This window comes from Lytechinus pictus, chromosome 12, assembly GCF_037042905.1.
Source record: "Lytechinus pictus isolate F3 Inbred chromosome 12, Lp3.0, whole genome shotgun sequence".
In the NCBI taxonomy this organism is placed as follows: Eukaryota; Metazoa; Echinodermata; class Echinoidea; order Temnopleuroida; family Toxopneustidae; genus Lytechinus; species Lytechinus pictus.
In genome coordinates this window covers 18,995,877-19,023,856 of record NC_087256.1, presented here as the reverse complement: position 1 = coordinate 19,023,856, position 27,980 = coordinate 18,995,877, and the positions used below count along the sequence as shown (strand labels likewise).

General features: G+C 34.2%; 1 protein-coding gene across 1 annotated transcript in view; it reads right to left on the bottom strand.

Moving 5' to 3' along the window:
• Positions 1 to 24,236, bottom strand: part of LOC129272516 (disintegrin and metalloproteinase domain-containing protein 12-like) — a 50,634-nt gene extending 26,398 nt beyond the window's left edge. The window contains exons 1-5 of the mRNA XM_054909651.2: positions 24,158 to 24,236; positions 18,856 to 18,934; positions 18,173 to 18,249; positions 13,529 to 13,638; positions 6,169 to 6,305 (exon numbers count right to left, since the gene is read on the bottom strand). Of these exons, the coding sequence (XP_054765626.2) occupies positions 6,169 to 6,305; positions 13,529 to 13,638; positions 18,173 to 18,249; positions 18,856 to 18,906 (375 nt within the window). The 5' untranslated portion in view covers positions 18,907 to 18,934; positions 24,158 to 24,236. The remainder of the gene's footprint in view (positions 1 to 6,168; positions 6,306 to 13,528; positions 13,639 to 18,172; positions 18,250 to 18,855; positions 18,935 to 24,157) is intronic.
• Positions 24,237 to 27,980: the final 3,744 nt, after the last annotated feature.

Here is a 27,980-nt window from a genome sequence, read left to right as displayed (position 1 = left end):
GATTAATGCACTCTCTATATAAAGCCAAACCTACATTTTTTACTCTACTACTCTCAAACTTTATAAAAATACAATTTGCTATTGAGGTTTCCATTGAATAATAAATAATTTTTCATGAATATATAATTTTTAATAAACTAATTCAGCGATGCTTCATAATATCCAAACTGAGAAAAAAAGAGGTAATGGAAAGTTGACCTACATATGCACGATGCGAGGTTTCCTAATCAGTGCATGATACTTGAACTGATGGACATACATTTTCAAGACGATACTATGTTGGAAGCTCGGAGATCTCTGAACCTGACCTAGAATTATTAGCCATCTATCACACAGTGTATTTGTAAAGTTGCCAGTTTGCAAGCTTCTTCCACATAGTCTGGATTTTCCAAAATCCTTCAAAGGTTTTCTTGAGGTATGATGAATACAGACAGCAATTTTCTTGCAATTTCTTAAATTTTACGATTATGACTACACATGTATATGTAACAAACTGTGTTATCAACAGAAATATGCATAGCAAGCATGTACGTAAAGAGGCAAAAATACATGTAGCACAGATTTCCATTATATTGAGTAAAAAAATAATAACCTTATAGTGTGTTTTCAATTGGTAAATATTTTTGTACAAATCTATTTTTTACAGGTTAGGTATTTCATCTTCAAGTTTAGTAACTAAATTCAAATTGAAATATCTATTTGAAATGTATTTTGCATTGTACATACAGTACATCGAAACAATGCAAACAAGATGCCCTGATCTTTTTATTTAATCCATAAACATTCCACTTCTGTATTCACTATTCACCGATGTTCTCTTAAAGTTAACATCAATAAACCAACACACCGGACCAACTCAACACTTTAAAGCACAAGAGACAGTTGCATTCATATACTTGCGACAGTTTCATTGGTATATAAAAGAATGAGTAGTTTTAATGGTAGCTTGCAAACAACCCTTTTGATATGCAGGACCGCCTTCTGTTGCATCATGGTCCATATGAGACTAGACGAGCCGCAACTGGTAATTGCCATTCCAGGAATAGTAAAGAAAGCAATTACAATCATTCTCCTCTCCATCACTCTCCTATCATTTTAAAAAGTCAATCACTAAAGTACGTGATTCTTAAATTCAAAGCAGGTTTTTTTTTTTTACTTTTGATAATTTCTATTATTGACTTGATGACCATTTTTTATTGCATCACAGGTAGTTTCCTATCTACAAGTCTCTCTATTTTTTTCTTCCATTCCCTTTCCATATTTGTTGTTACTTAGAATGTACCTGCATTACAATATCTCACGAAAAACAATTCTTGAAATATTTTTTAATAACTTTGTTCTTCATTGAAAGTACCTCCTAAAGCTTAATAGATTAGAACTTGGCATATCTTGATTATCATACCTCTACCAAAAAATGACAGCAACTAAAATAAAATAAGATTCTCTTCTTTCATTGAAAACTGCTCTTTCGAAAATTAATTACCCTCAAGGGGGCATCTATTTTTATCACTAGCTATAAGTGAAGTTCATCTCCAATTCTAATACGAGGTCACAAATCGAGAAATGTATTTTTAAAGGACTTCTCTTCTCCAATGTGGCAAACTTCCAACAGACATGTGAATTCCCAAATGATATTCTCTTGTTCCAATTTGTACTTTCACACCTGCCTGCTCACAAAAATACCTGTAAAATATGAAAATCATTAAAGTCTTCCAATATCTGATAACTATTTTCAAAGTTTACACCTGCCTGAAGCAGAAAAAGTTATCATAATCATACAAGAAATCAAATATATCTCCTATAGGAAATAATATTCTTCTCAGCTTATGATATATTTTACAACACCTAATTAGCTTGTTGTACACGAGCAAATGGGTGGCTGAATGTCAAACATTCGTACCCTTGCACACACGACGTACCATCCAAAGTGTACCGTTGCACGGCTTTAGGTGACGTCACAATACGATTTAATTCATTGCGCTCAGTAAAAAATGAAGGTGAAATACGCATAAAGCTTGCTGGCTACATGATATCCGCAACGCTGCCCGAGGCCATGTGCGCTTGTGGGATTTTGCTTTTCGCTTTCAATATTTTTGCTCCCTTTTCATAGATTACTGCAGGGAAAAACTCTTCCTTTTTTTTCATATTTTCGCTAAACTCTGAGGCGATGTACAACACAAATAGCGAATATTCTTATTCGTGCAATGGTGCAAGATTTCGTATTTGGTGAAAGAAAGAGACACTCTTTTCAACTCGGCTAACGCCTCGTTGAATAGAACATCTTTCTTTCATCTCAGGCGAAATCTCGCACTATCCCACTCATGCCTAATCGCTTTTTGTAAAAAAGTTTCTTTCTTTCTGCTAATATCACACTATTCTTGGGGAAATTGCTATAAAAGTTCTCATGTTTTTAAAAAGTACCTCTATTTGCAAGGGTATCGCAGGTACCTTGCTTTCACAATGGCAAACTAACAGGTATTTTTGTGATTGGGTAGGTATGAAAGCAGCTTAAAATCTCATTTCAGAGATGTTATCAACTTCACTTTAGGATGATAAATGCTAGCGACATATAGTGTACTTGTACGTCATTTAAGGATATGAATATGGTTTCAATTATCATTTCACCTTCTCTCTCTGGTGATAAATGCTTGCTATATGTGCATATATGATGAACACTAATCCCCCCCCCAAAAAAAAAGGTTTATGATCTCTATTCACAGTATAAAAGCATGGCCAATTTTATCATATCATATACCAATATTCAGAAATTAAAAAAACTTTAACCAGTGCTTGACTTAGAGGCCCGGCCTGCCAATCGTTGCAGCCATATTGCATGTATGTAATTCTTTCTCATATTGTAAAAACTATACTTCTATTATTTGAAAAATCAAGATCTTTTCATTTATCATTTATGGTTACACGTATTCTTTTAAAAAAATTTATGTATAAATCCATTAAAATAAAAAAGAGTGTTTTTTAAAATAATGGCCTTTCAAATTACGATGTAAAGCGCTTAGAGACAAGTATTAAGTGCTATATCAATGCAACTATTATCATCATTATTATTAAATGCTATAATGTTTGAATATGTGACAGAATAGTGACTTTAATTGATTATTATGTTTATTCAACCACGAAATGAATTTAATTGTTTTTAGTAAGAGTCCTGTGTCAATCCATTTCAAATATTTTATTACTTCCATTAAAACATATATATGCATATAAAAGATAAATGAATGTAGAATACACAAACTTAGTCAGTAATACAACTCCACAGAATACCGGTAAAGCATCTCTTACAAAGTATTGAATAACTGTAAAGTATAGCACGTTTGCAGGTCCGACCTGAAGCACTCAGCACTATCTCGAGTGCGTTAGTACAGGAGTTCAACGTCGCTAACTATTCATGTCACGAATACTTCGAGGGCTCCTAGCCGGTGCTAATGCATTGCCCAGCTGACGGGGTCCGGCGCGGCGGGTTTAGTCTATCTACCCCAGTGATATACATTACATGCACGTTATCTACATGTGTGTCTTGCGTTCGGGTGATGATGAGAGGTATGCAGACGGTGCACTAATGAACTAACGCTTCCTATGGTAGCTTTAAGGGCTGAATTAATGCAAAATCTGAAGTTACAAGTTACAGAATATCATCAATAATCATATTGGTAATAAAAATGATGAGGATAATGATGATGATGGTGGAAGTGGTGGTGATGATGATGATAATTAGGGTGTTCATTGATAACAACAATAACATCAAATATAGTAAATTAATTATATAGGCATATATATTGGGTTTTTATTTTAAAGGAGCACAGATTATTTAAAATGCTAGGTCTATATTAGAAGAATTTTACAGCCATGTTCTGTTACGTTTGTTATATAATAAAGGAATCTTAATATTTTGGTAGGATATGCCACCAATGACACAGTAGTAGGGTTTCCAAACGGTGATTCTTGAGAAAAGATTCATCGCTTGAACATGGTCATGAACATGGCCGCCATCCTATGCCTGTCTTATCTTTAACATGTTTCAAAACCTTGATTCGGGGTGGGGGGGGGGGATTCATCGCTTGAACACAGTCAAAGCTAAATTAGCTAATGTACCAGTATCTTAAGCTTGTCTACCTTTCAAAAGAGGTAATGCACCAAATCATTATCTTAAAGGTCAAAAGTCCCAACATACTATAAACCCAGTTCAGAGCATTCTTTCTTTAATGTGTCCAACCAGCTGTATGCTTTATATTCTCAAATATAAAACAAGGCAAAATCGAATTTACACAACAATATTTCAGTGAATTATATTGCTGTCTGCACACCTAAACTAATCATGTGTGTAATAAAATTTCACCATTTCAATTATTTCCATCAAAATACATATTTGTTAAGCACACATGATTTCTCCCAATGTCCTAAACAGTGTTGTCTTTGCCGAGAATACAGTTTTCAAAGTACCATTCTTTGTAAACTTATCTGTTAGTTTCTCACACTTTTTAACTTAAAAAAACTGTAAAATTCAATTCAAGTGAGAGTTGTTCCAGTTAATCATTGATTGAAAGTATCAAATGATTTGAAAAACAATACAGCTGCAGGCAGTAAATGTTCATATGAAATCCAATCGAATCAATCAATACCTTCTCCATATGAACACTGTCTGACATTTTATAACATGAATTTTCATGGTTTTAACATGGCTGTAAATAGGAAAAAAATTGTAATAAAAAAACAAGATACGAATTTAGTCTCTGGGAGACTCTCAGAATACTTAAATGCTTAGGTTGCAAATCCAGATATGAGTTTATAAATGTTCATTATGATTACACTTACAATGTACGTGGAATCCTGTTTATGTTTTATTCAAGGTAAATTTGCAAAGCTGCACTGAGTATGCTATGCTAGCCTGTGAAGAGAGGTTATATTGGGGTGCACACTTTCTCAAAAGAATATTGTTTTAATACTGCGATCTAGGTTAAACAGGAAACATATTTATAATGATATTATTTATCTGCATTTATACTTCACCTAAATTGTCATTTTGGAGAAACGATAATATACACTTATACATATATGTCATTTATATGTATGTGAAGATGCATGTACATATGTAACCTATATTGTCTTTTTGGAAAATAGTAAATTAACATTTTGCATGTAATCATTAGCGTTTAAAGAATGAGTATTTAAAATCAGTGCTAAAATGAAAATGAGAAAGGAAACAATTTTTTAATCTTTAGCGTGTGACAAAAACCTGATATTGGTTTGAACATGGAGAGAAACAAACGTGAACACACAGCTACCCTGAAGCACATGAAATATAAATCATGTGTAGATATGTCATGGTTGGTTAAATATCATAATTCAATCATGTGTGCACGGAAAAACAAGTCGCTGTTTTTAAAAACAGAAAAATCAAAACATATTTAGCATACAGGCTTTTGAAGCTTATTGAGTCACACTCCCATGTAAACTTTTTCAAGTGATAAGATTTAAAATTCTTTCAAAAATCTTGTGATCATTCAGAAATGTCACTACTTCCAATCTGCTTTGAGGGAAAAGTTAACAAATTAAATGAAAATAAGATAACTTTCATAAATTAAGATGGGACCGGAATTTTTTTTTACTCCACTCCCTCTTAACAAAACACTGAATAAATTTAAGTACTAGCTAATTAGCCATTATGAGTAATATTCTTGAAAGAAAGAAACAATGAATATGCTCTAGTACATTTGCAATTTTTGTTAATGTATATGAAGATTTTTATTTGTATAAGAATTCTCCAATTCAGCTCATGCTCAGGGACAGTCTTGGAATAAGTACCACAATTATTTTATGCAAACATCATGCATAGAAAAGTAAGTACAGCTTTAAAAATACATTTGTAGGCCTTGCCATAATTTGTTTACACTTAATTAATTTTTCTTTCAATTTCACACACACCATACTCTTGAAATCACTTACTTGAAATGCAAAAAGCATATTCCTGAGATGAGTTTTTCTTATATTCTTGAAATGACATTATTCCTCAAATCATTTTCCTTTCCAATTCCATCAAGAGAAAGTAATCAAAATTCTGAATGGAATGTGATCAATAAATATCTTGAATACAAACCCATTCAAAAGGAACATTTCTCCCCTCGTTTGTGAATTTGCAGACTCCCTACGTACCTCTTGATAGTCATTAACAATGACTAGCTCGATAAATTTAGTTTCAGAATGGATGTCTCTTCGGGTTCGATGCCCGAGGGTCGGCTCCGACGCTTCTTGCTTGTAATGCTCTTCATGAGATGAATCCATGTCGTACACTGCAGGAAAAAAATGGTAAATGAAATCGAGCAATTACAAACAAAATGTTATGGCTAAAACGAAAAAGCAATGTTTATAGCCCGTCCCATTTACACTTAAATAAGAACACACACAAAAACTTTGGTAAGTTAATTCACTGAAGCCTATGAAAAGCTATGATAAAGGATCAAGAATGTGAATAATACTCAAGTAATATTCCAGTCTTACAAATAGGCAGTAGCCCCTGATTTTTGTTCCTTTTCAACCGTCGAGTATTTACGAAAATATGAGATGAGAATCAAACTGTGTCTCTACCCTCAATTCGTAATCTTGTTATTTAAATAACCATTTGAGAACATACCTTTCACAGTTTGGGATTGGATATTGAAAAGATACATCAAATTATATTTTCTGAAATTTTTATTCCATTCAATACATGAGAAGTGGTTTTACATTAAAAAAAATAAAAACCCAGATATTTATTTTAAACCATGCACACAATCAAAATAAATATTCATGGGAAATTGCAAGAGAATTTATCCAATTAAATGCAATTTGATGTTACATTCCACATCATAGCTGTTTTAGGGCATACTCATTCATATAATCTATTAATGAACTTGAATAGCGACATTCGCTTTTAAGGGGATTTACCAACACTAAAAATAGGCTATTGGGGGCAAGGGGGGAGCACATGAGGATAAAACAACTTCATGTTAGAGATGGTAGACAATGAATAAAATCAATTCTGCCTTACAAATTATTACATTGACAGTTTGACATTTCACGTAATAAGCAGCTGTGCACAGCAATATTGGATGATCAATAACAATCAAGCGTTAATTGCTAAAACACATTCAGATAATCAAATGAATTATGATTTCCTCTGAACATATTTTTAGACCGTGAGGTGACATGGTAAAGATTTTAATTTTCACGTTCCGCCTCAAACTTTGGATACTTTTTTTAGCTGAATTCAATTATTTTTACTATTTTTTGTCAATGATCCTGTAATGATTAGTAAGTTCAATGGGAAAATTTTCATGACAGCAATATAACAATTTTCAAAATATCAATGACAATCAAACAATTATGGCGTAGAACTCAAGGCAAGTTCTATGTCCTTGTTCCCTATTATATTCCCTTTTATATTCTATTGTGTTTGTATTTGTTTCAGATTCTATTTTGGTTTAATTAGAATTCTCAACAAAAACTCAGAAGACTAATAAGGTGAGTTTACAAGTGCAAAGATAATATCCATATTCCATTGTTATTTATCTTTCACATTCATTTCCATTTTGGTGAGGTTACAAGTAGAACGATACAAATATCTACGTCCTTCATGGCCGTATACATAATTTTTTTCCAGGAAGGGGGAAAGAAGCATAAAAATTTTAAAAGAGACTAAAAATCGAAAGAAGTGACCGAGCTTGTCATGGGGGCGCTTTTGCATTTCTGAAGTGAAATTGAAGGATTTCTTGCACACATTTGGTAAATTTTGTAAAAAAATTTCAATGAACTGACAGTCTTAAAAAATTATGAAAGGGGCAATTGCCCCCACCCCTTGCTAAGTTTGGCTACAATGTCTATTTTAATATTCCATAGGGGTTACTCAAATAGGTATTCAAATAAAACAATAAGAAGATTATCAAATAAGAAAAAAATAATTTAGGAAAGAGGTACATTTCAGAATTTCTATAACAAAACACATCACTGACCTCATAAGAGAATGTCTGTTTATTTTTTTTTAATGATTAGTTAAAACTTCATTTGTAACAAATTTAAATCAACCTAAAAACAAAATCAGAACATGCATTTCTTCTTTGAAATACCGAAACATGAAACAATAAGTTATAAGGTATTTCTCATTTCAGTTTCTATCGGGCATATCTTATCGCTGTACATATATTGTAGCAACCAAGAAATTATGGTTTTCACTTTGCTCCTGCAAGAATGCTTTTTAACAGTGCATTCTGCATTGAATACAACAAAGCACCCCGAAGGAAAATGATTTACGGTGTAGAATTGCTTCATTTCCATCCAGCAGCAATATTTTTAGATAATTTAAAATGCGGATCACCAGCTGAGCTTACTTCCATGCAATGAATTGATGCTTTGGGCATTCTAGTGGTAAATAACATCATACAAGGATTATGAATAATATTTTAAAAAGTGCTGCTTTATAAAAGCCTTCTACAAATCAATGTAGAAGTTTGTCATGAACAATATCCCCCCTTATTTTTTAATTCATCATTAACAAAATTCCCCATATTTTCAAATTCACCATTCTCTTGTACATTTGTCTCTATACGATTTTATAGATCCTTGGATTATTCTAGACGTTGGTCTGATTTCATATTCAATATTTCTATTCCTTTGCCTGGCTCCGTTATGAATATATCTATTTCCTTGTTTGAAGAAAGCGCTACCTTGAAATTCATATTATCTTTACTACAGATACATGCAATTCAATTTAATCTAACCGGCAAAGGTGTTGGAAAAGGGTAGTTTTCAGGTCAAGATCGTTAAATGTCATCAGCAAAACATCGAGTCAATCTCCTGAGATTCGTAAATAGGCACTGTAAAAAGAGGAGTTATCATCTACTCAAAGTAAGGGCATTTTAATACACGAAAGAATCACTGTTATTTCAGTAGCAACCATCCCAAAAGGCAACGCAATCATGTTAGAATTTCTGATCTTAAATTCCGCAACACTTTCCATGATCTCAAATCAGATAGGCTCTCTGCCTCGGTAAAAAACACGAGGAGGCTTTATGTAAGCATCGGTTATTATGTCGCCCTCAACCATCTCGGCAGCTCTAACCTAATTTTTCTGAAGTTGCTTTCCCTTCAGGCAAGCTTCCAGAACGACGGATGTACCTTCGGGGAAATACACGTCTACGGTTTCATACAATCTTGGAATAATCTAGTCAAATTCTGTTTTGATTTCGCAGCATCTTCGAAAGCCACCTGATTACTCTCTCTGCAGAATCCCTTCCCCCCTTTTTAGAGGACCTGGAGGCAAGAGACATCTCAGAGATCATGTTGAGTTGGAATTTTGAAGGAAAAGTCGCAGGTAACGCAGATAAAAGTAGATTGCACAATCACTCAATCAACCAACCATAGGATGGAGAGGAAATACAGGCAGATGACATAATCGAGATGCAGACAGATTAGTTCTTTCAATCTGGTGATTCTAACATCTTACAAGGCCTTTGTGTATTCTCTTCATTGCATTGCACGTGTGTGTGGATGTGGTGTGGAAGGGTTGTTGCATCAATTCATTTTTATTTATTATTCAGACGATGCTTCATTTTATATAAAAATTTAAATAAACTCTTTTCAAATATATGGGTTTGAGAAGGAGTTACAACATATCACAAAGCAAGTGTGAAACAAAAACCTCAAAAATTTTCAACGTAAAGGAACTCCTCAAAATTTATATCAAATAATATCAAACACTTCAGTTTGTCACACGAATACATTTTGACAGTTACGATTTAAAAAAACTGTAAAATATATATAATACTACTGTAGGCATATTCTTTACAAGTTTTCAATTATTCATAATTAATTAACACACAATTCACTGAATTCAGTGCATGACCTGTGCTCTGTTATTACTTTATACTACTGTACCATCTACATCCAATTCGCTGAAAAACAACAACAAATACTACAATTTTTCAATTAAAAAGAAAGATTAAGATCCCTTCTCTTTCCCTTTTTTGATAATATATCCTACTTCAATCTGAATTCCATAATGATATAAATTGACATTCTCAAGAAACCATAATTTTAACCTCATCAAAATTTATCCTAGATGAACATATGGAACATAAATCAATGCTAGAAAGCTTGCCCCAGGCTTTTTCACAATCAGTACCTGCAAATTACTCTGCCATTTTACCGATCTGAAGAAAAAGAGGAGAACCAGTGATTAATTCTTTTCCGATGAATGAAAGCATCCTTCCCCTTTCTCTCAACTTCCCTCTTAACATCCAAACCAGATCATCCAGGCACCACGGATGATTATCATCACTAGCATAGATGCCCTTCAGAGATGATAGGACGATGAAGATAACATGACACATTAATGGACAGTCATGTCAGATCCGTTCGCCCGAAGCCTGCCCTCCAGAGTCCATACTAAGGATCTGATTTTTCTTGACGATCTTTTGAAAGTAATACCAAGAGCTTTTTCATAATTTGCATGCAATTTGTAATGTATGCCCAGCCTTCTCTGCTCTGTAAGAACTGTGGTGTTAAACACACCAGTTAGTGTCAGAGGCCCCCCTCAGATGTTGACAAAACACCTTACAATTTAACACCAAACAGTATATGAGGACGTCACCCAGAGGTGTTCACAATACACCATACAGTTTAACACCAAACAGTGTCAATATGAGAAGACCTCACCCTGATGTGTTAATAATACACTATTGAGTTTAACACCAAACAGTGTCAATATGTGAGTAGCTCACCCTGAGGTGTTAATAATAAACCATGGACTTTAACACCAAATAGTATCGATATGAGAGGACCTCACCCTGAGGTGTTAATAATACACTATGGAGTTTAACATCAAGCAGTGTTGATATGTGAGGAGCTTATCTTGAGGTGTTCACAATACACCAAAAAGTTTATTAGAAAAAGAGTAGATCCAATTGATGAAAAACTACCTCCATCAATCTAACACTATTGAAAATACTTGGTATGGTCCTCTTGTAACACAAGACTGGTGTAGTTTTAGTTAACATCACTGTTTTTGTAGTTTACTCATTCCATAATCATACATAATTTCTGATTCATACTCATGCATCTTTAACTGAATAAAAATCATAATTTGTTTTGAGTCTGTAACGTTGTGCGACGGCGGTAATTAGGGTCTGCGATAATCCAACATTTCCCAGCATCATCTTGAGGAATGGGAATCAGGCTCAAGTGACTTATCTTGACGGAGCAGGAGTATTATGAATGACAAGAGAAAAGATTTGAGCTGACGGCTCCCTGCCTCCATACTGGATATAGGAAATTATTAGACATCATTTGGAAAATCCGTTCCTAAATCCAGTCTGCCTGCGCAGCCATGTCTCGGAGCACTTTCAATTGTTATAACCGTCGCTCGCTCGACAAATTTTTAAAAGCTTTCAAGAGATGATCATTGTCTTACTGTTTTGTTTATGGTCTTTGTTTGAAAGTGGGGCAGACAATTCTATCTCGTAATCCAAATCTCTTCCTCGTTCATCCCTCATTTCCGATGATCCAGCTAAAATATCAGATGCATTTCTGTCCCATTTATAATCATCAAACGACTCAACGATTCATACTCTCTCTCTCTCTGCATTACTTACTTTAATAACTGATTTGAGTTGTTGATTTGTTTTTCTCTTGTAAATTATCAAATTTCTATACTGTTCCTTCACAGTTCTATAAAATCTTTTTTTTTTATTAAAAAGGGACAATTCATATAGACTGCTTCAAAAATAAAGCTATCATATTTATCATCTTTATTTATCCTGGAAGGCAAACTATGTAAAAAAAAAAAGAAGATGTAATTAAAATGCATCATATTTTCTTGCTACGTAAAAATTTTCAGTGTGATAAATGGGTTACTGAGTTATATCAAAGTGATAACATATTCTCATTCATTTATGAGTAATTTGTGTCATGAGTAATTTGTGTCAATTTAAGGCTTTTTATTCTTAGCCACGTATTGCTTAAAAAAAATAAAATAGAAAAATCGCCATAATTGACTTGAGTTTTAATATCGCAAATTTCCATTGAATCATGCTGTACTTCTCTACCTTTCACTCCAGTATCTAATTTTCTAATATGATAATTTTTCTAATCAAGATATGTTTTACTATTCTTATAGAGGAAAAAGAATCTTTCATAACATAAACAAAGAAAAATATTTATATCCTCTCACAAAGTGGGAAATCTAATTTTCTTTGCATCTTAAGATTTGCCAGTGGTTTTAAGGGGGATACGCATATCTGCACCGTATGTAACAAGATCCTCTTTCAATATTTGGCTAAAGAGAAATATCTCTTACGACTTAACTGACATTTCCATTTTTGGTTATTCCTCACATATCATATATCCTTCCATCTCTTAACCTTTCCCTTTATAGCAGCAATCCATGCTCTTGAAGAAAAAAAAAGTAGCCCACACAATGTCCGAAGATAACTTCACGGTGCTGCAACCCGCAGCCTTTTGACGTCAGGACTGATATCCTCTCGTGATTACTGCATGTGAATAATCCTCCCTGTTTTGGGTTGGTTAAAGTTCATCAAGATGACTGTCAGGAGTCTTAAACCATGTCATGATATCATTCGTACTCAAAATTGTGACGACTTGAAAGTCAGAGATGTCGTGACCTTTTTTCCTCTCTTCTTCAATTCTGAATATTCTTGAAGTATTGTAGTACCAGGTACCAGCGGGTGCACAACACTGGGTGAACATCCTGCTCTTTCATGAATTTTAGTTTGTGACTATCCTATTCACGAGACCAACATCGGCGTCCTTTCCGATGGACAGTTTTTTCCAACTGCATTCACACCTGCACTGAATACAGCAGAGAGGCACGCTTACACATAACGCTATAGCATCAGTGCCCCGATGCATTAAAGTTACTATTATAGTATCTTTGCCATCCAACGGTAACTACCATGGTAACAATGATCAACAGCCAATCAGAATCAAGGATTTCAGGGAAGTTACCATTGGATGTCATAGTTACTACAACACTAACTTTTACGCAACCGGGCCCAGATTTTGATAGATGTTTCTTGGCATGAGCTGGACTCGAACCAGCTCATGTTGAGATCAGGCGCTCTATCCCACTCAGCTATCATATCACCTCCACTTTTAGATCCCCTCCAAATTTGAAAGACTGTTCACACTCTAATGGCTGTTCAGAAAAAAAGTGATCCTTTATCATGGCAACACATGTACTTTTTACAGCTATCCTAAAGCCGGGATAATTGCCAAGTGCTGAAAGTGTCATATCTGAGAGTCATGAGTAATATACCGTACAAAGGCAGTGATATTAATATATAAACTGCCAATTCTCGGTAAATATGTGATGCCTAGATGAACACTCAAACTACCCTGAACAAAGCCCTAAATTATTATTTTAGGTGTGAAAGAGGCAATAGCATGCAATCATTTACGTGGGGGGGGGGGGCTACTGGGTAAACATCACCTCTGTTCAAGTTTAAGTTTCTAAAGTGCTTACCCCATGTTTTCTTGTCACGCCTATCCTGCGGTCTGTAGATGAGGTGTTCTTCGTCTGCCTCGAGTAGTGGTTCGATATAATAACTATCACCATCTGCCGTGAACACTCCACTGTTTTCGAGAGGAAAAGCAAAGATGGGAGAGAGAAAATACTTTACTTACAAACCACCAAAAAATAAATCTATCCATCTATCTATCTGTCTGTCTATCTGTCTGTCTGTCTATCTATCTATCCATCCATCAACCTATTTCTGTCTATGTCCATGTATATATCTTGGAAAATGCGAGTTCTGCTTTGGTATGTAGAATAAGAAAATGAATAACAAAAAATTATGTATACAAAAGTTTCATACCAATTTTCAACCATAGGCCTTCCTCAAGTATTTCTAGAGTCTCTTTATTTTTCTATCTGTATATTTATCTCTGTATATCTTTGCACCTGTGGGGTCTTTGTCTTTCCTTGTTTTTTTTCATTGCACCCTCTTCATGAAACATTAATGAGTTAAAAGTACGTACTTGACGTACCACACTTATCCAGTCGATGGTTTTAAAACTACTGGAGAAATCCTACATCCTTCATTTGACTTGGTAATTTGCAATGGCTACCATCTATCTTTAAGCTCTTAAAGTCGGACATGACAGACATGTATCAAAGCCCTCCGGGTGTAAGATACAAAGAAAATCTATCTCCTATCATTGCCTTGTCTTTATGTGTTAACTCCCAGGGGTATTTTACAAAAAAGTTAAATGTGACTTTAAAGTCAATCTAAGCCAGACATGACTTAAATGAATCAACGTCCAATGGTTGTGGAATCAAGAGAAATCTACATCTTATCCCATCATAGCCTTGTCTTTCACAAAACCCAAAGGTTGTTTCACAAAGAGTTAAAGGAGAAGTCCACCCCAACAAAAAGTTGATTCACGTAAAGAGAGAAAAATCCAACAAGCATAACACTGAAATTTTCATCAAAATCGGATATAAAATAAGAAAGTTATGATATTTTAAAGTTTCGCTTAATTACACAAAACAGTTATATGCACATCCTGATCGGTATGCAAATGAAGAGACTGATGACATCATCCACTCACTATTTCTTTTATATTTTATTATATGAAATATGAAATATTTTCATTTTCTCTTCAATGTCAAGTGAAACAACGATTATTTCCTCCCTGAACATGTAGAATTAGCATTGTTTGATGTTATATGGTTCAGTCAAGTTGGTCCTTATTGTCAAATCTGTAAAAAATGAAATATTATAGAATTCAAACAATAAAAAACAAAAGAAATCATGAGTGAACGACATCATCGACTGTCTCATTTGCATGTCACCAAATTGTGCGTATCACTGTTTTGTGAAAATAAGCGAAAATTTAAAATGTCATAACTTTCTTATTTTACATCTGATTTTGATGAAATTTTCAGCGTTATGCTAGTTTAATTTGAACTTCAAATCAACATTTTCTAGGGTTTACTTGACCTTTAAGTCACACTTAACTCCTTGTGAAACGTTCCCATATATTAATTAGTATCATACAAAATCAGGTGCTCAGTGATAAACGTATATACTGCACAACCACATTATATAATATTATTTAAGTAAATAAAATTCCTGATATTTCAATGATTTTTTTTAATGTCTCACATGAGCAAACTTTGGGTAAAAATAATTAATTATGCTCATTCTTAAAATTGCTTTGAGAATGAACTTGATGAGATAAATATCGATGGAAAATAATACTTAAATTAATGTATCATCACAACACCTTGAAGCTTTTGAGAACTTTTGTAAGAATTATGTCATTGTCATGCAGTGAACAAGAACATGCTCAAAGCAGACATTTTCAAAATTTAAAATGCAGATGAATTTGCTGAAGAGTCCCAATCAACGGCTGGTCCAAATAAAAGTATTCTCCAAAATGATATAGAGTTTTTAAATGCTGAGGTAACATGTTCGCAACCCTTCTATGAATAATGCAGCACTTGTTGAGTCATAAGTTTTCTCTGCTTCCTTCGATTTCTTTAAAACACCAGACTTTTTTCTTTAATACTGCCAGGTATATATTGCTCTCACTGCTTTTCCCTTACAGGCCCCCTTGTGACTCATGTTAAAGTGTGCACAATCCCTTTTCTCCAGAAATTTGGGATAAATTCAATTCCTTGAATTTTGTTCCTTTTTTGTCTTTATAAAACTAACATCTGCAAATAAACCTCGGGCTGTAACACAAAGATTTGCTTTTTTTGTGATGGATTGCAAATATGAAACAGCAATCCTGATTGGTTCATTATGCAGTATCTTGAACAAAAGGAAAATGTAACATTGATCTTGATTAGGGAATGATTGGAAACAACAGATACATTGCGTGAGCTTTCCTGGCAAAACATTCCAATTCTAAGGAAGAAAGGGATGGTATAGACGAGGTGACTACATGTAGAACAGTGCGTCAGTTTGGAAATCGTTTCTTGGCAAGTTTTTACTATTGTTTCTGCTACTGTCAAATGATCAATGATCATGAACACTGTTAATCTTCATGTGACAAAAGGAATAGTTTACAAGGAGTACATGAATAATCTGAAATGGGATACTCATGTTATTGGCAAAGTATCCAGATGTATTGGTATCTTATGAATCATGCTTTATTGTCATTATATAATGCACTTGTATTACCATACATGTATCTAATCTATTATACTGTGAAAGTGTTTGGGGGTAATTGTGCTAAGCTGAAAATAAATACCTTATTTAAATTACAGAAAAAAGCTTCACGAATATGCAAGAACAGCTATTACCTTGCCCATTCTGCTCCTCTCTTCATTAAACTTAAAACTTTGAACATCTCTGATTTATATCTGTATCACACAGCAGTGCTAGGGTACTTGTATTTTCATAATCTCCTTCCGTATAACACTTCAACTTTGTTTTCTACAAATCTCAATATTCACAATTACAATACAAGAAGTCAATCTAATTTTCATCGTTGGAAGGTTTTATTTACATATGAAGAAAAATCTCCACGATGTAGTCTACCAATAATTTGGAATTCATTACCAAATCATTTTATTCTTTTTAATAACCAAAAATGATTTAAGAAGCATTTGAAAACATTCTTTTTGTCCCAATACTGGCTCACATGTACTGCACATTTACTGTAGTATTATAGTACCAGATTCCCCTTCCATTTTCAATGTCCTCTGACTGATATTTCTTTTTTAGCTTGTTATGTTTTCTTTATTTTTTTTCTATGTTTTTTATGTTTTTTCAGTACCGCTAACTTATTATCTATAATATAATACTTTGTATTGCGTACATGTGTAATGGAACTTATTTTACAAGGCCACATGGCCTTATTTTAATTCCCCTTTTTCATTTTCAACTGCTGATTTTTGTTTTTGTTTTACCCTTTCCTTCTTTTTGATTGAAAGGCATTGTAATGACAATGTAATTTCTTTAGATGTATTTTATTTGTATCAATTTGTATATAATTGCATTCATTACAGGCCTATTACAATGTATATCGTAATATCCTGTTTTTTATGTGAATATGAAATAAGTGATCAAACAAAAAACAAAACAAAAAAATCATCAAATCGCAAATGCAAATGTCAGTGCATTTGAAATGGTCCTCTATCTCAAAAGACTTCTTACTAATCATGCACAGTTCCAACTATGAAAGTGTTACTTACCCCCCTTTTCTACCTCACATGACTCATCCAACACGTCTTCTTAAAAATCCCTCTTGGGTTGAAAAAAAAAAACTTGGACGCATTTCGTTTATCACCTTTTTACTTGTGTAAAGAGGGGCGCCCATGAACCTTTAGGTATCATAAGCTATTCTTAATGCACGCAGAAGGAGATTGGTATATATAATTCAACATTGAGTAATGGTGTTGTAACCCTAAATAAATAAATGAAGCGGACACTCAGGGGGGGTACTCACAAAATAAGGCATACAGGGATGTGCCGCTGGAATGGGTCGTTTTTTTGGAAGAAATCCCTAAACATGGGGTATTTAACGCTGGAAAATCCCTAAACATGGCCCCAATTATTAGATACTGGCCTTAAACACGGGTTCATATTCTCCTCCAATTTTGGGTGATAACCTTCTTTTTTTTGCTCTTGTCAAATTTTAATAGATCCATAATAATGGGTACCTTTTTAGCCAAAATGACCCGTTAATATGGGTATGGGTTTTGAACCTTCAGCCGCACAAACCCGTCCAAACCAAATCTAAGTATCCCCCCGGAACACTCTTCCCATTGCAAAGGTGTTGTTAATGCAATCCATGAATTATTCATGTCCATGCTGGCTCCTCTGTGAAATGACGCATCTGGTGACTTAATATATAAAACGTGACATTGCTATGAATAGGTTCTGTTTCATAAAACTTATCATCAATAACAAATGGATAAACCAATTACAAAATGTGATCTAATATTGAATGTGATGATACCGGTAATGGGTTTCGTTTCATGAAACTTATCAATATCAACTTGTTCAATTAATTACAAATTTACTCTTGAACGGTAAAATGGCACGTGTTAAAGTAGCTCATGACAGTTGCTGTTAACATTTCATTGACAACAGGGGTTTGTGAAACATATCCCCTAGATATACATGCATAAAATTAATATATAGTTGCTTACCTGATTCCATTACAAGTACTGAGTGCGACCGATGACACGTTAGCTTCTCTTACTTCTCCATGATAGTAACAGTGATGCTGCATTAATACAAATAAATAAGGTTTGCATTTAATAAAATTTCTTAGGCAAGAATTACAACAAAAATCACAAATCAAACACAAAAACAAACAATCTGGCTTTTAATTGTTTAAAATACAAGTAACTTTGCCTAAGTTTATTCTCTTCGAACCTCAGAAATCTGATAAACTAAAATTTGACAAAGAAGATGTTATTAACACGTTTTACAAATTCCGATCCGATATAATGCTTCACTGTTTTCTATTTAGTTGATTAATCAACTTTTGGAAGGTTGGCTGATACAGAGTCTCCTCAAAATATGCATAAACTTAAAGTGCATGTTTTTTATATCGTAAGTGTGCATTGTCATTTTAAAAAGCTGATCCTTCAAAAAGAAATCTTCACATCATATCATTGTTTTTATCCACATAATAATGATCCTAATCAGACAAAGCTGGAGAAAAAAACACATGACATAGTACAGAATATTCTGATTCCATAAAAATTGTACACAAACTACACACTCATTCATTCATCACTCACAAGTGCCTCTGAATAGGATCAAGAGGGGATTTCCCTTATGACATCATATGGGACTTCCCCCTAAATCTTCATTCATAACTTACATGTGGGTGTGGCTTCCTAGTGACAGCTTCACCATCATGTGCATATGACATCTCAATGTATCTTGCTGGAAATAAGCCCCTGTCAGAAATAAGAAAAAAAAAAAATTAATTTAACAATATAAAATTTCAGTTTATCTTGTTTTTCTTCAGGAAGATAAAAGGATTTTTACCATCTCCTTTTGAAATAATTATAAAAATATAGAAGTATAGTAAAATAAAACATTAATGACCAATACAATTTTCATAGGTTTTGGTTAGGGGCGGTGCCAGGATATCATGATGGGGGGGGGGGGGGGCTAGTGCTGTTTTCAGTAAGAAAATTCTCTGTCGATATATCGCTAAAAATGTCTTACCGATATCGATAACTATTGGCAAAAGAACATAATCAATACATATTTTTTATTAGCGATGTCACAATACACTGCATTGGTCAAAATTTGTATCTGCCACTGTACCAAGAACGCTTTAAAATCTGTGTTTATCGAATGTAAACGATTACATTACATCTTTTAACAAACATATCAAGCATATATACATCCTCACCTTTCACGTTATTATAATTATTTTAGGGTTGGATGAAGTTTTATCGATAATTTGGGGGCTGTTTGGACATCGTTCTGTGCACTTTCGCCTATCCGCCATTTTGATATCGTGCTGTACATCTTCAAACGTAGAGGGCAGCAACACACGGCCGTGTGCTGCATGCCTTCTATTTTTAATTGTTTTTGGTCGCTAAAATTTAGCTTGCGGTTGTACTTGTGATCGTTTTGGATTATCATGATTATAGTGAAGTGAGATCGTGTTTTGTGGCAAGTAGGTATTCGTATTTTGTTGAGATTTTGGAGTAATTTCTGTTGCTGTTCTGTGCATTTTGAAGAAAAATATGTTTTCCGTGATTTTCCTTTTGAAAAGCCACTTTCAAAAGGCCGTTTCCATGAATTCTGTCCGTTTTCCGCATTGCAGAAAATCACTGTCATGTCCCTACATAATCGCGGATATTATTGAAAACGAGAGAAAGATTATCGATATTGCTAAGTGGCAAAAAACATGCGATTATCAACAAGACTAGCGATAACAGCACTAGGGGGGCGGGCAAGATGTTGAAGTTGATATCCATTTTTTTCTCCTTTGGATAACAGAAAATATAGTTAAATGACACAGACATCCCCTTTTATAATCTTCTTCCTTCTTTTTCTCCCTCTTTTTCTCCTCCTTTCTTCCTTTTCCTGCCCCCACTTAAAAAACAATTCATTAGCAGACTGACCTTTAATTCTGGAATACATGCATGAATTCCTTTTTTTAGGTGATACTTATTGAATATCTTTTGACAACCAAGAAGCAAATATTCATGAGCAACACTTTAAATCACTCCATTTGTATGAAAAAGGAAAAACAAAAATGAGGATTTGAAATAACATTAGTGGCTAGAAAAGTGTGGAGATGCCTTAGAGAGAAATAAATCACACAATCTTTTTGTAGGTTAGTAATCATATTTGTTACTTAGTTTTTCTAAAATTCTGCATAAAATCAAGTTGTTGATGGTATAGAGGTAGACAATTCTTGAGTCATTGAACTCCCTATAGAGAGAAGTATGAAGAATATTTGATTTTTCTTGTGGCTTCTACCACAGGATTTGCGGTAAGAAAGTACAAACTACACAAAGCATGTTCAATCATATCTCATGTTTACGTTTCAAAGCGTTTTTTTCTTTTTTGCAATAGGACGTTTGTCTAATTTTACATCAATGGTGATTCTCCCAGAATTCTGACTTTGCTTCGGAGCAGTGTATTCTGCAATTTAACGGTCATGAACATATTGTGGCATGTAATCAAATGGAAAATGTGTGATTTATTACAAACATGACTGAGAACACTAATGCGTTAATGAGGTTCTGGTTATATCATTCTCCTTTTTATCTAATTTTTTTTTGGGGGGGCGGAGAGTTTTGTTTGTGTTATCAACTATGATCACATGAAAATTGCAAGACCTCAACCATATTCTAAACAATGAAAATAGGTATTTAAAAATCATAATAAGGGGGGGGTGGGTTTTGCTTGCATGTAACCTAAAGAAACGTACGTATAATACACCGCAAAAAACTCTGGTGTTCAAATTCAACACAAACCCAGTACAGTATAATAATATGAAAGAAGTGCTGTGACAACACAACTTCATTTGGGCTTACACTAAATAGATGTTTAACACCATAAAGCGTAAAAACAAAATCGGTTTGATTCCAATCTATAGCATTGTGTCAGCACTTCTCTGGGGTGGTGATACATAAATACTGTCCAGTGTTGACAGCAAGCGTTTTGCAGTGTTATATTGACTGGGAAATAGTCATCATCTATTAATCGGCCATTGTTTCAAAGGGTGGAGATGTCTCAGTGATATCCTGAAGCCTAGCAATCATTGTAGAACATTTTTTTTTTACAATTGATCGCAGTGACTACAGTGTATAATTAACAGTGAGAATCAAGCGTACAATTGATCGCTTACCTTTGTGTTACGGGACCCTGGTTTATACAAAATCTGCTTTTTGAAAAAAAATGCAAATTCAGGATTGTACCGAATCTGACTCATTGACACAATCGTAACTTTCCAGACATGTTTAAATGGGGTATTAAAGTCCTTTTTTATCAAATACAAATTTGTGGTTGGTTTGTATCCAGTTGGGGACCTATATGCTTGATTTGCAATTGAATGTGTTACTTGGAATGCTCCAGTAGTCCGTAATTTAAATATGAAATTATAACAATGAACTTGACGCCTTTTCAAAATAATTCAAGTATGTGTGCCTTGTTTTGAAACATAAAAATAATACCACTAAATTATCTCAGTATCATTGCAATGAATAATGATTACTGGAAAACCATTAGAAACACAACAATGCATGAAATCTAATTCATTTATCTGGAGGTTTTTTTTTCTTCACATAACATTCTAAAAAGTGAGACAATATAAATATTTCCCTTGCGGTCTTTGCATAATATCAAATGCCTGGGAGTCTATATACATAGTGTAGGTATATGGACTAAACCTCAATTCTAAAATTGGAAACCCCAGACTTAATTAAGTATCGCTCTCTCCAAGCAAGTTTCCCTTCCCCGCTGGGGAATTGGGAGTGACTAAAAACGATACTTTTCCTGATTAAATTTATCTCTAACCTTCCCCTATAAAAAAAACTTTACCGAATGCACTCACACCGATTGAAAGTTGGGCTAAAAAAACGTGATACAATATGAACATGAGAGTTGAACCAAAGTCAGACTGGTTCATGCTCAGTGAAATGTGGGTGCATTCACATCAGTGTTGTTTTATCTGTTTGAAATCTTTGGTGCAAAATGATGTTCATATCTATCCTGTACATATACATGTAGCTAATAATTTCTAATATGACGAGGCCCATAGAATACTACTGCAACATGAAACATTTCATTTTAGTGCGTGGTGTGAATATGTATCGCTGGAAAATTAATCTGAAAGTGAATGCAATTTACCCTGGTTGTAGACCAAAGGTAAATGTCGAGAGAAAATACTTAGTGTGAAAGAGGTTCAACACTTTTTAATGTTTGAGAAAACTCCAGTATCAAGTAGAAGGATGAATCAGAGGGATTTCTCAAGGCACAAAACACTAAATGTAAAAGAGGTTCAGGATAATGTTAACTTTTAAGGAATACCCTTGCATCAAGTTACATAGGATACATTTCCAAGTATGAATGGAGTCATAGCAAGGAAGAAGATGAATCAGAAGAATTTCTGGAGGCACAAAATTCACTTCAAGGCATCCCAGTTCTAATGTAATTTAACATTCTCTACCTATTCCAACTCAAGACTGATGAAAAGAATATGTGCCACAAAAGATTTAACAGGAAGTTATCTTCAGTAGGTAGTTTACCCCCCCCCCCCCCAGCGAAGACTGATGGTCAGGCGGTGTATGATGTCTATAGCAAGAATAAAGGACTCCACATTAATTGTGAAGGAATCACTTATAGTTCATACATCAATTATGATTTAGTACTAATTTATGGTCATAGAGGGGGCACAATGTTCTACATGGTAAGGATATTTGATAAAGTGAATAAATACTGACTGTGAGAAATCAGCCACAATAAAAAAAAAAAATTCAAAAAGAATATTCTGAAGAAAAAAAAATCATCATTCACAATGCATTCACATCTCCTGTAGATAGTGTGTAAGCTGAAAGAGAAGTGAAGTGCATTTACTAATTTGCTGGACTAAATATGTTGTAAATATGGAGGGATAAAATTTGGATTTCTTGATCTGTCCATGGACCTACTAGTGATTCAATTTGTGTCAAGATGAAAAAAATGCATTACACATAAAAATAATTGTTTGAGGTTTTCTCATTTTTCAGATTTAATGAAAAAGGAATTTTTGCTTAATATGCATATACACAAGTGGAGTCTATTAAGGCATGCATGTAACACTCTTTCATTCAAATATCTTTGAAGCAAAATATGTGACACTAAAATATGTTACAAAATATGAAATCGAGAAATAAAGTAGGGGCCTTTCCTGCGTGAGAGTGAGACATACATGTATATTCCTGGAGGTCAAAGAGATCCTGACAAAGCTGATAAAATTGCTAATCGTAAATAATCTCTCTTTACCATTGAAGCCAAGGTCTGATGAATTATGAAAGCTCCGATTACAGATTAGAAATTAATCTCCATGTTAATCTCTGCCTAATCCTAATCCTAGCTGGACTTCCGTATTTTGACGAAGATAAATCAGTTGAGGTTAAAGCCAAAGATTTCTACCAAGGCAGAAGCAGTAATGGTCCATGTACATGTATACCACTGACTAATAATAATCTTTATGTACAATTTATTTATATCTTTCAAAATCCACAAAATTGGTTAACAAACTTAAGATTTAACCTATAATACCCAATCAATAAAAATCTCGAAAAATGGTTGTAAAATGAGCTTTGCGGATTTTAGAGTATGATTTCTTCCTTTATTGAGGGAGAGAGGGCATGAAAGAGGCGAGTCAGCTGCTTATTTCATCGAGCAGCATTTCATGGTTGCATATTGGATACCCAAAATTCTCACTTTCGTAATGATGTACATGTATGTATGCAGCCTTTTGAAAGAAATTCACATAATTTGTAGTCTATCTTCATAACACATACACATTCTTCACCAAACTTATATTCACTGTAGTCCCAGTATTCTTGCTAATGTCATTTCAATATATACATATGAAAACGATGATAGGCAGAAATTGGATTTACCTACTTGTGAAAATTGCATTTTAATAAGTGAAACACACTTACTCATTTAGCCTGACATCAAGAGTAAATTGTTTTCCAAAAGCCGATAGAACAAATGACGTTTCTCTCAGGTGACCATCCTGTGAAAACAAACAAGCCAATTAAGGAAATTCAATTAACACATGGTAGGCTTATATTAATTACAATTGAATGCATTGTGGGAAAAATACGAAGGTAAAACGTAAACACTTGGTCCTTCACATGCACCCACTCACCACAGATCAAACAAACTTTTAATTCTATAAGATTTATAATGACCCCATCCAGTCTCTACTTTTCTCCCTTCCACATACATTTAGTTTAAATTGTATTTTGCATATCAATTTATACATCACCTTGGTCACTCTCTGTCTCCTTCCCTTTATTCAGGGTCTAAATTTCATTGATTCAAAATAAATCCAGATAAGCTTTGAATAGTGACCAATTAAAAACTGGAATTAGATTAAATTTGCATAGATTGGGATTTAAATCCTTTGAGATTAAAAGATAAATACATTTATGATTAAAATTAAATCCAAATTTGGGCTGTTCATCGCTGATTTGTATTTAATTAAAATCCAACAAATATAGAAGCACTGCAAGCTTTTGGAGATGTTATTTAAATGAATACTCTTTCAAGGTGGAATGAGCAAACATTTTGGTCAACCCGAACAGCACCGTCCTACATCTGTGAGAGCGTCGCCGACAATGAAAGTGGAAAAAAGGAAAATCTGTAACAAAGATTCCATATCGTCTGCCAAGGCAATTATTCAACGAATCCCCAATTTCGGTATTGCCACTAATGGGATGGAAACGGTAATGGGTCGCTCATATTCATTACAGTTGCTGGACATGATGAGAATACAACATCATATTTGCTGTAGCTCAATGGGTCTCCCTCCCTTAGCTAACACGAATGACAGGCATGATGTATCATTCAGCCACCCCCCCTTGAGGAAAAAATTACATAGACTGAATTTCACTGAAATCAGTTCTGTAATTCAAAGACAAACAGATTTATGTTGATAATCAGAAAAGGAAATAACACAAAAAAAATAGAAAAACATTTCATTACAAATATAAAATGTTATTAATTTACATTTTTAATAATGTCTGAGAATCAAAATGTATTGTTTTTAATGTGGTTATTCTCTTAAGTTGTGAAAATGTGGTTATTCTTTGTTATCCTACTTTATCACAAAGAAGAGAAGTATTCAACAAACAAGTGGAACGACACTGGCAGTTTCGCCTGCATTCCGCAATTCAATATACATGTAGCATCAGTGCTGACTTTGAAAACAGCTACAAGTCATGGTGCTAATTCAACAAATACCCACAACACGGCCAAAATTCATTGACCTTAAATGACCTTTGATCTTGGTCATGTGACCTGAAACACACACAAGATATTCAGGGATACGTGGTTACTCTTATGTCCTCTTATGAAGTTTCATAAACTAGATCCATAAATTTTCAAAGTTATGACAATTTCACAAATACCCCAGCATGGTCAAAGTTTGTTGACCAAAAGTGACCTTTGACCTTGGTCATGTGACCTGAAACTCAGGCAGGAAAAGCAGTGCCAATAGTCTCGCTCTGCTACGCAGGCAAGACAAAAACTAATTCCCAACTTGTGTTCTTTCAATGTTTTATTAACCAAGTAAAAACAAATGTTAATGATACTTTCTTATCATTTTATCCTCAAATGAAATGATCACTATTAAAATAATGCAGAGTTACAGGCACCTAAATAAATATTGTGATCACCACTTCATTAATAGTCTGCATGTTGTTTTAGGAATGCTTTGCCTAATATCAAATTCATTATTTCTAGGAAGACATCTCTATTGTGCAGACAATAGCTCAGCAGCATCAAAATAATTCAAATTATTTTGGTCCTCACCCTGACATTAATCTAAAAAACAATTCTATTATCTGTATTATCTGAATTCTTCACAGGCTGAAATTCATTGACAATGGCTGAAATACAGAGCATTGGAAACCTAAAAAAATAATATTGTCATATTTTACATCGATTAAAGAATAACAATGAGCTTGATGCATGCTCAAGAAAATACAGGAGATAACAGTCTTTAATATGAAACCAAAACACCCTGAAAAGGATGACCCCGGTGACCTGACGGAGACAAGGGAACTCTGGCAAATCAGCAATCATCGTTTCTGTTTGATAGAACTCCGGATATGAGACATGACAGTTCTTTTACTCCGGGTTTCCCTGACATGAGCACAAAGCTCTCAAAACAAAAATGCAAGTTTTCAAAATCTCTCCAAATACTGCTTTTATGCTAAGCCAAGCTGTGCTGTGTCTATATACATTTCAACATGGAAAACCAGTTTTGATTTTGACTTTCTTCAGAATAGATCATAATGATTACTTTATCTATTCTGAAATAATGTAACTTAAAAAAAGAAAGAAGCCAAATCAACTCTGTTGGGTACTGAAAATGCAGACAGGAAAGAATATAATAGGTTTTGGGATAGGTACCAATTTACTCTTCTCTCAAAAGCCCATCCATCCGGCACCCCCACCCCCCCCCCCCCGCCCATTTTGACCCTACCCTTCCCCCTCCACAACAGTCTTCTAAAACCTCCCCTATTTATTTCACTACTCCCTTTCTCCCCCTCCCCTCTCTATTTTCCCTCTCCCTCTTATCCCTCTCTGTCTCTTTCAGTGTTTCTGTCGTTCTCTCTCTCCTCCCGACCCCCCTCTCTCTTTCTTATCATCTCCAACCCAGCCTATCCCTGATATACTTCACTACTTTCAAAAACGTGTTTATTGCAAAAATATCGAAAAAATTATTCCACTCTGGAGGTGTCTTAAGCATTTCATTTCCTTCAACGCTCCTGGCTAGACACTAGAGTTTGGATTGGATGGCTTTCCTCCAGATTGAAGTTGTAATCCAGTATTTTGAGAGATTCTCTGTCTGATAAGAATACTTCTAAATGATTAGAAGATACAATGGTCATGAATATTCCATCTTCCTCTTTCACACATCTGTACATCAAACGATTTGAAGATACAATGGCATGAATATTCCATCTTCTTCCTTCACAAATCTCTACATCCTCATTCTAAGCACATTCATGAATAATATTTTGCAGAGACTATATATTGTTGAAATAATGTATCATGCTGTGACGATTCAATGGTTTCTAAATTCCAATGCAGAAAAAGTTTCAAAAGGAAATGAATGATTTTATTCAAAGGTACACATCACACGTAGCCTTTTCAATTTCCCCCCTTTTTTGTGGGGGTTGGGAGGTTTAAAGATCAAGGCTGTCCCAAAAGAAAGTTGATTTGAACACATGGAGATAATTAAAACAGCAACACTAATGACTTCATCAAAATCAGAAAGTTATTCTTTATAACGTTATGTTTAATTTCATAAAACAGTTACTGTAGTTCCAAATGAAAGTGTAAAAGGCAACTATTTTTTATTTTATTATCATACACATATCGATAGGCCTATAATATGAATAAAATAAAATAGTTCAATTTTGTACATGTAGATCAAATAGTAATGAGACACTTGATTGGGAGCATGGTGGTTTTGTGGTTACGAATCCCGTCTTTCAATCTGAGGGACGTGAGTTCGAATCCTAGCAAGGAGCTTCAAACACATCCTAGCCATGGCGTGTTTTCCTTCAGCAAGAAATTTACCCGCATTGTGCTGCACTCAATCCAGGTGAGGTGAATGGGAACCCGGCAAGATTAATTCCTTGAATGCACCAAGCGCCTAAAGCAGGTTAAGCAGCTGGAGCTACAGCTGGGGTAATATATAGTGCGCCATTGAATAGGAAACTAGATAATGGGCATCTCATAAAT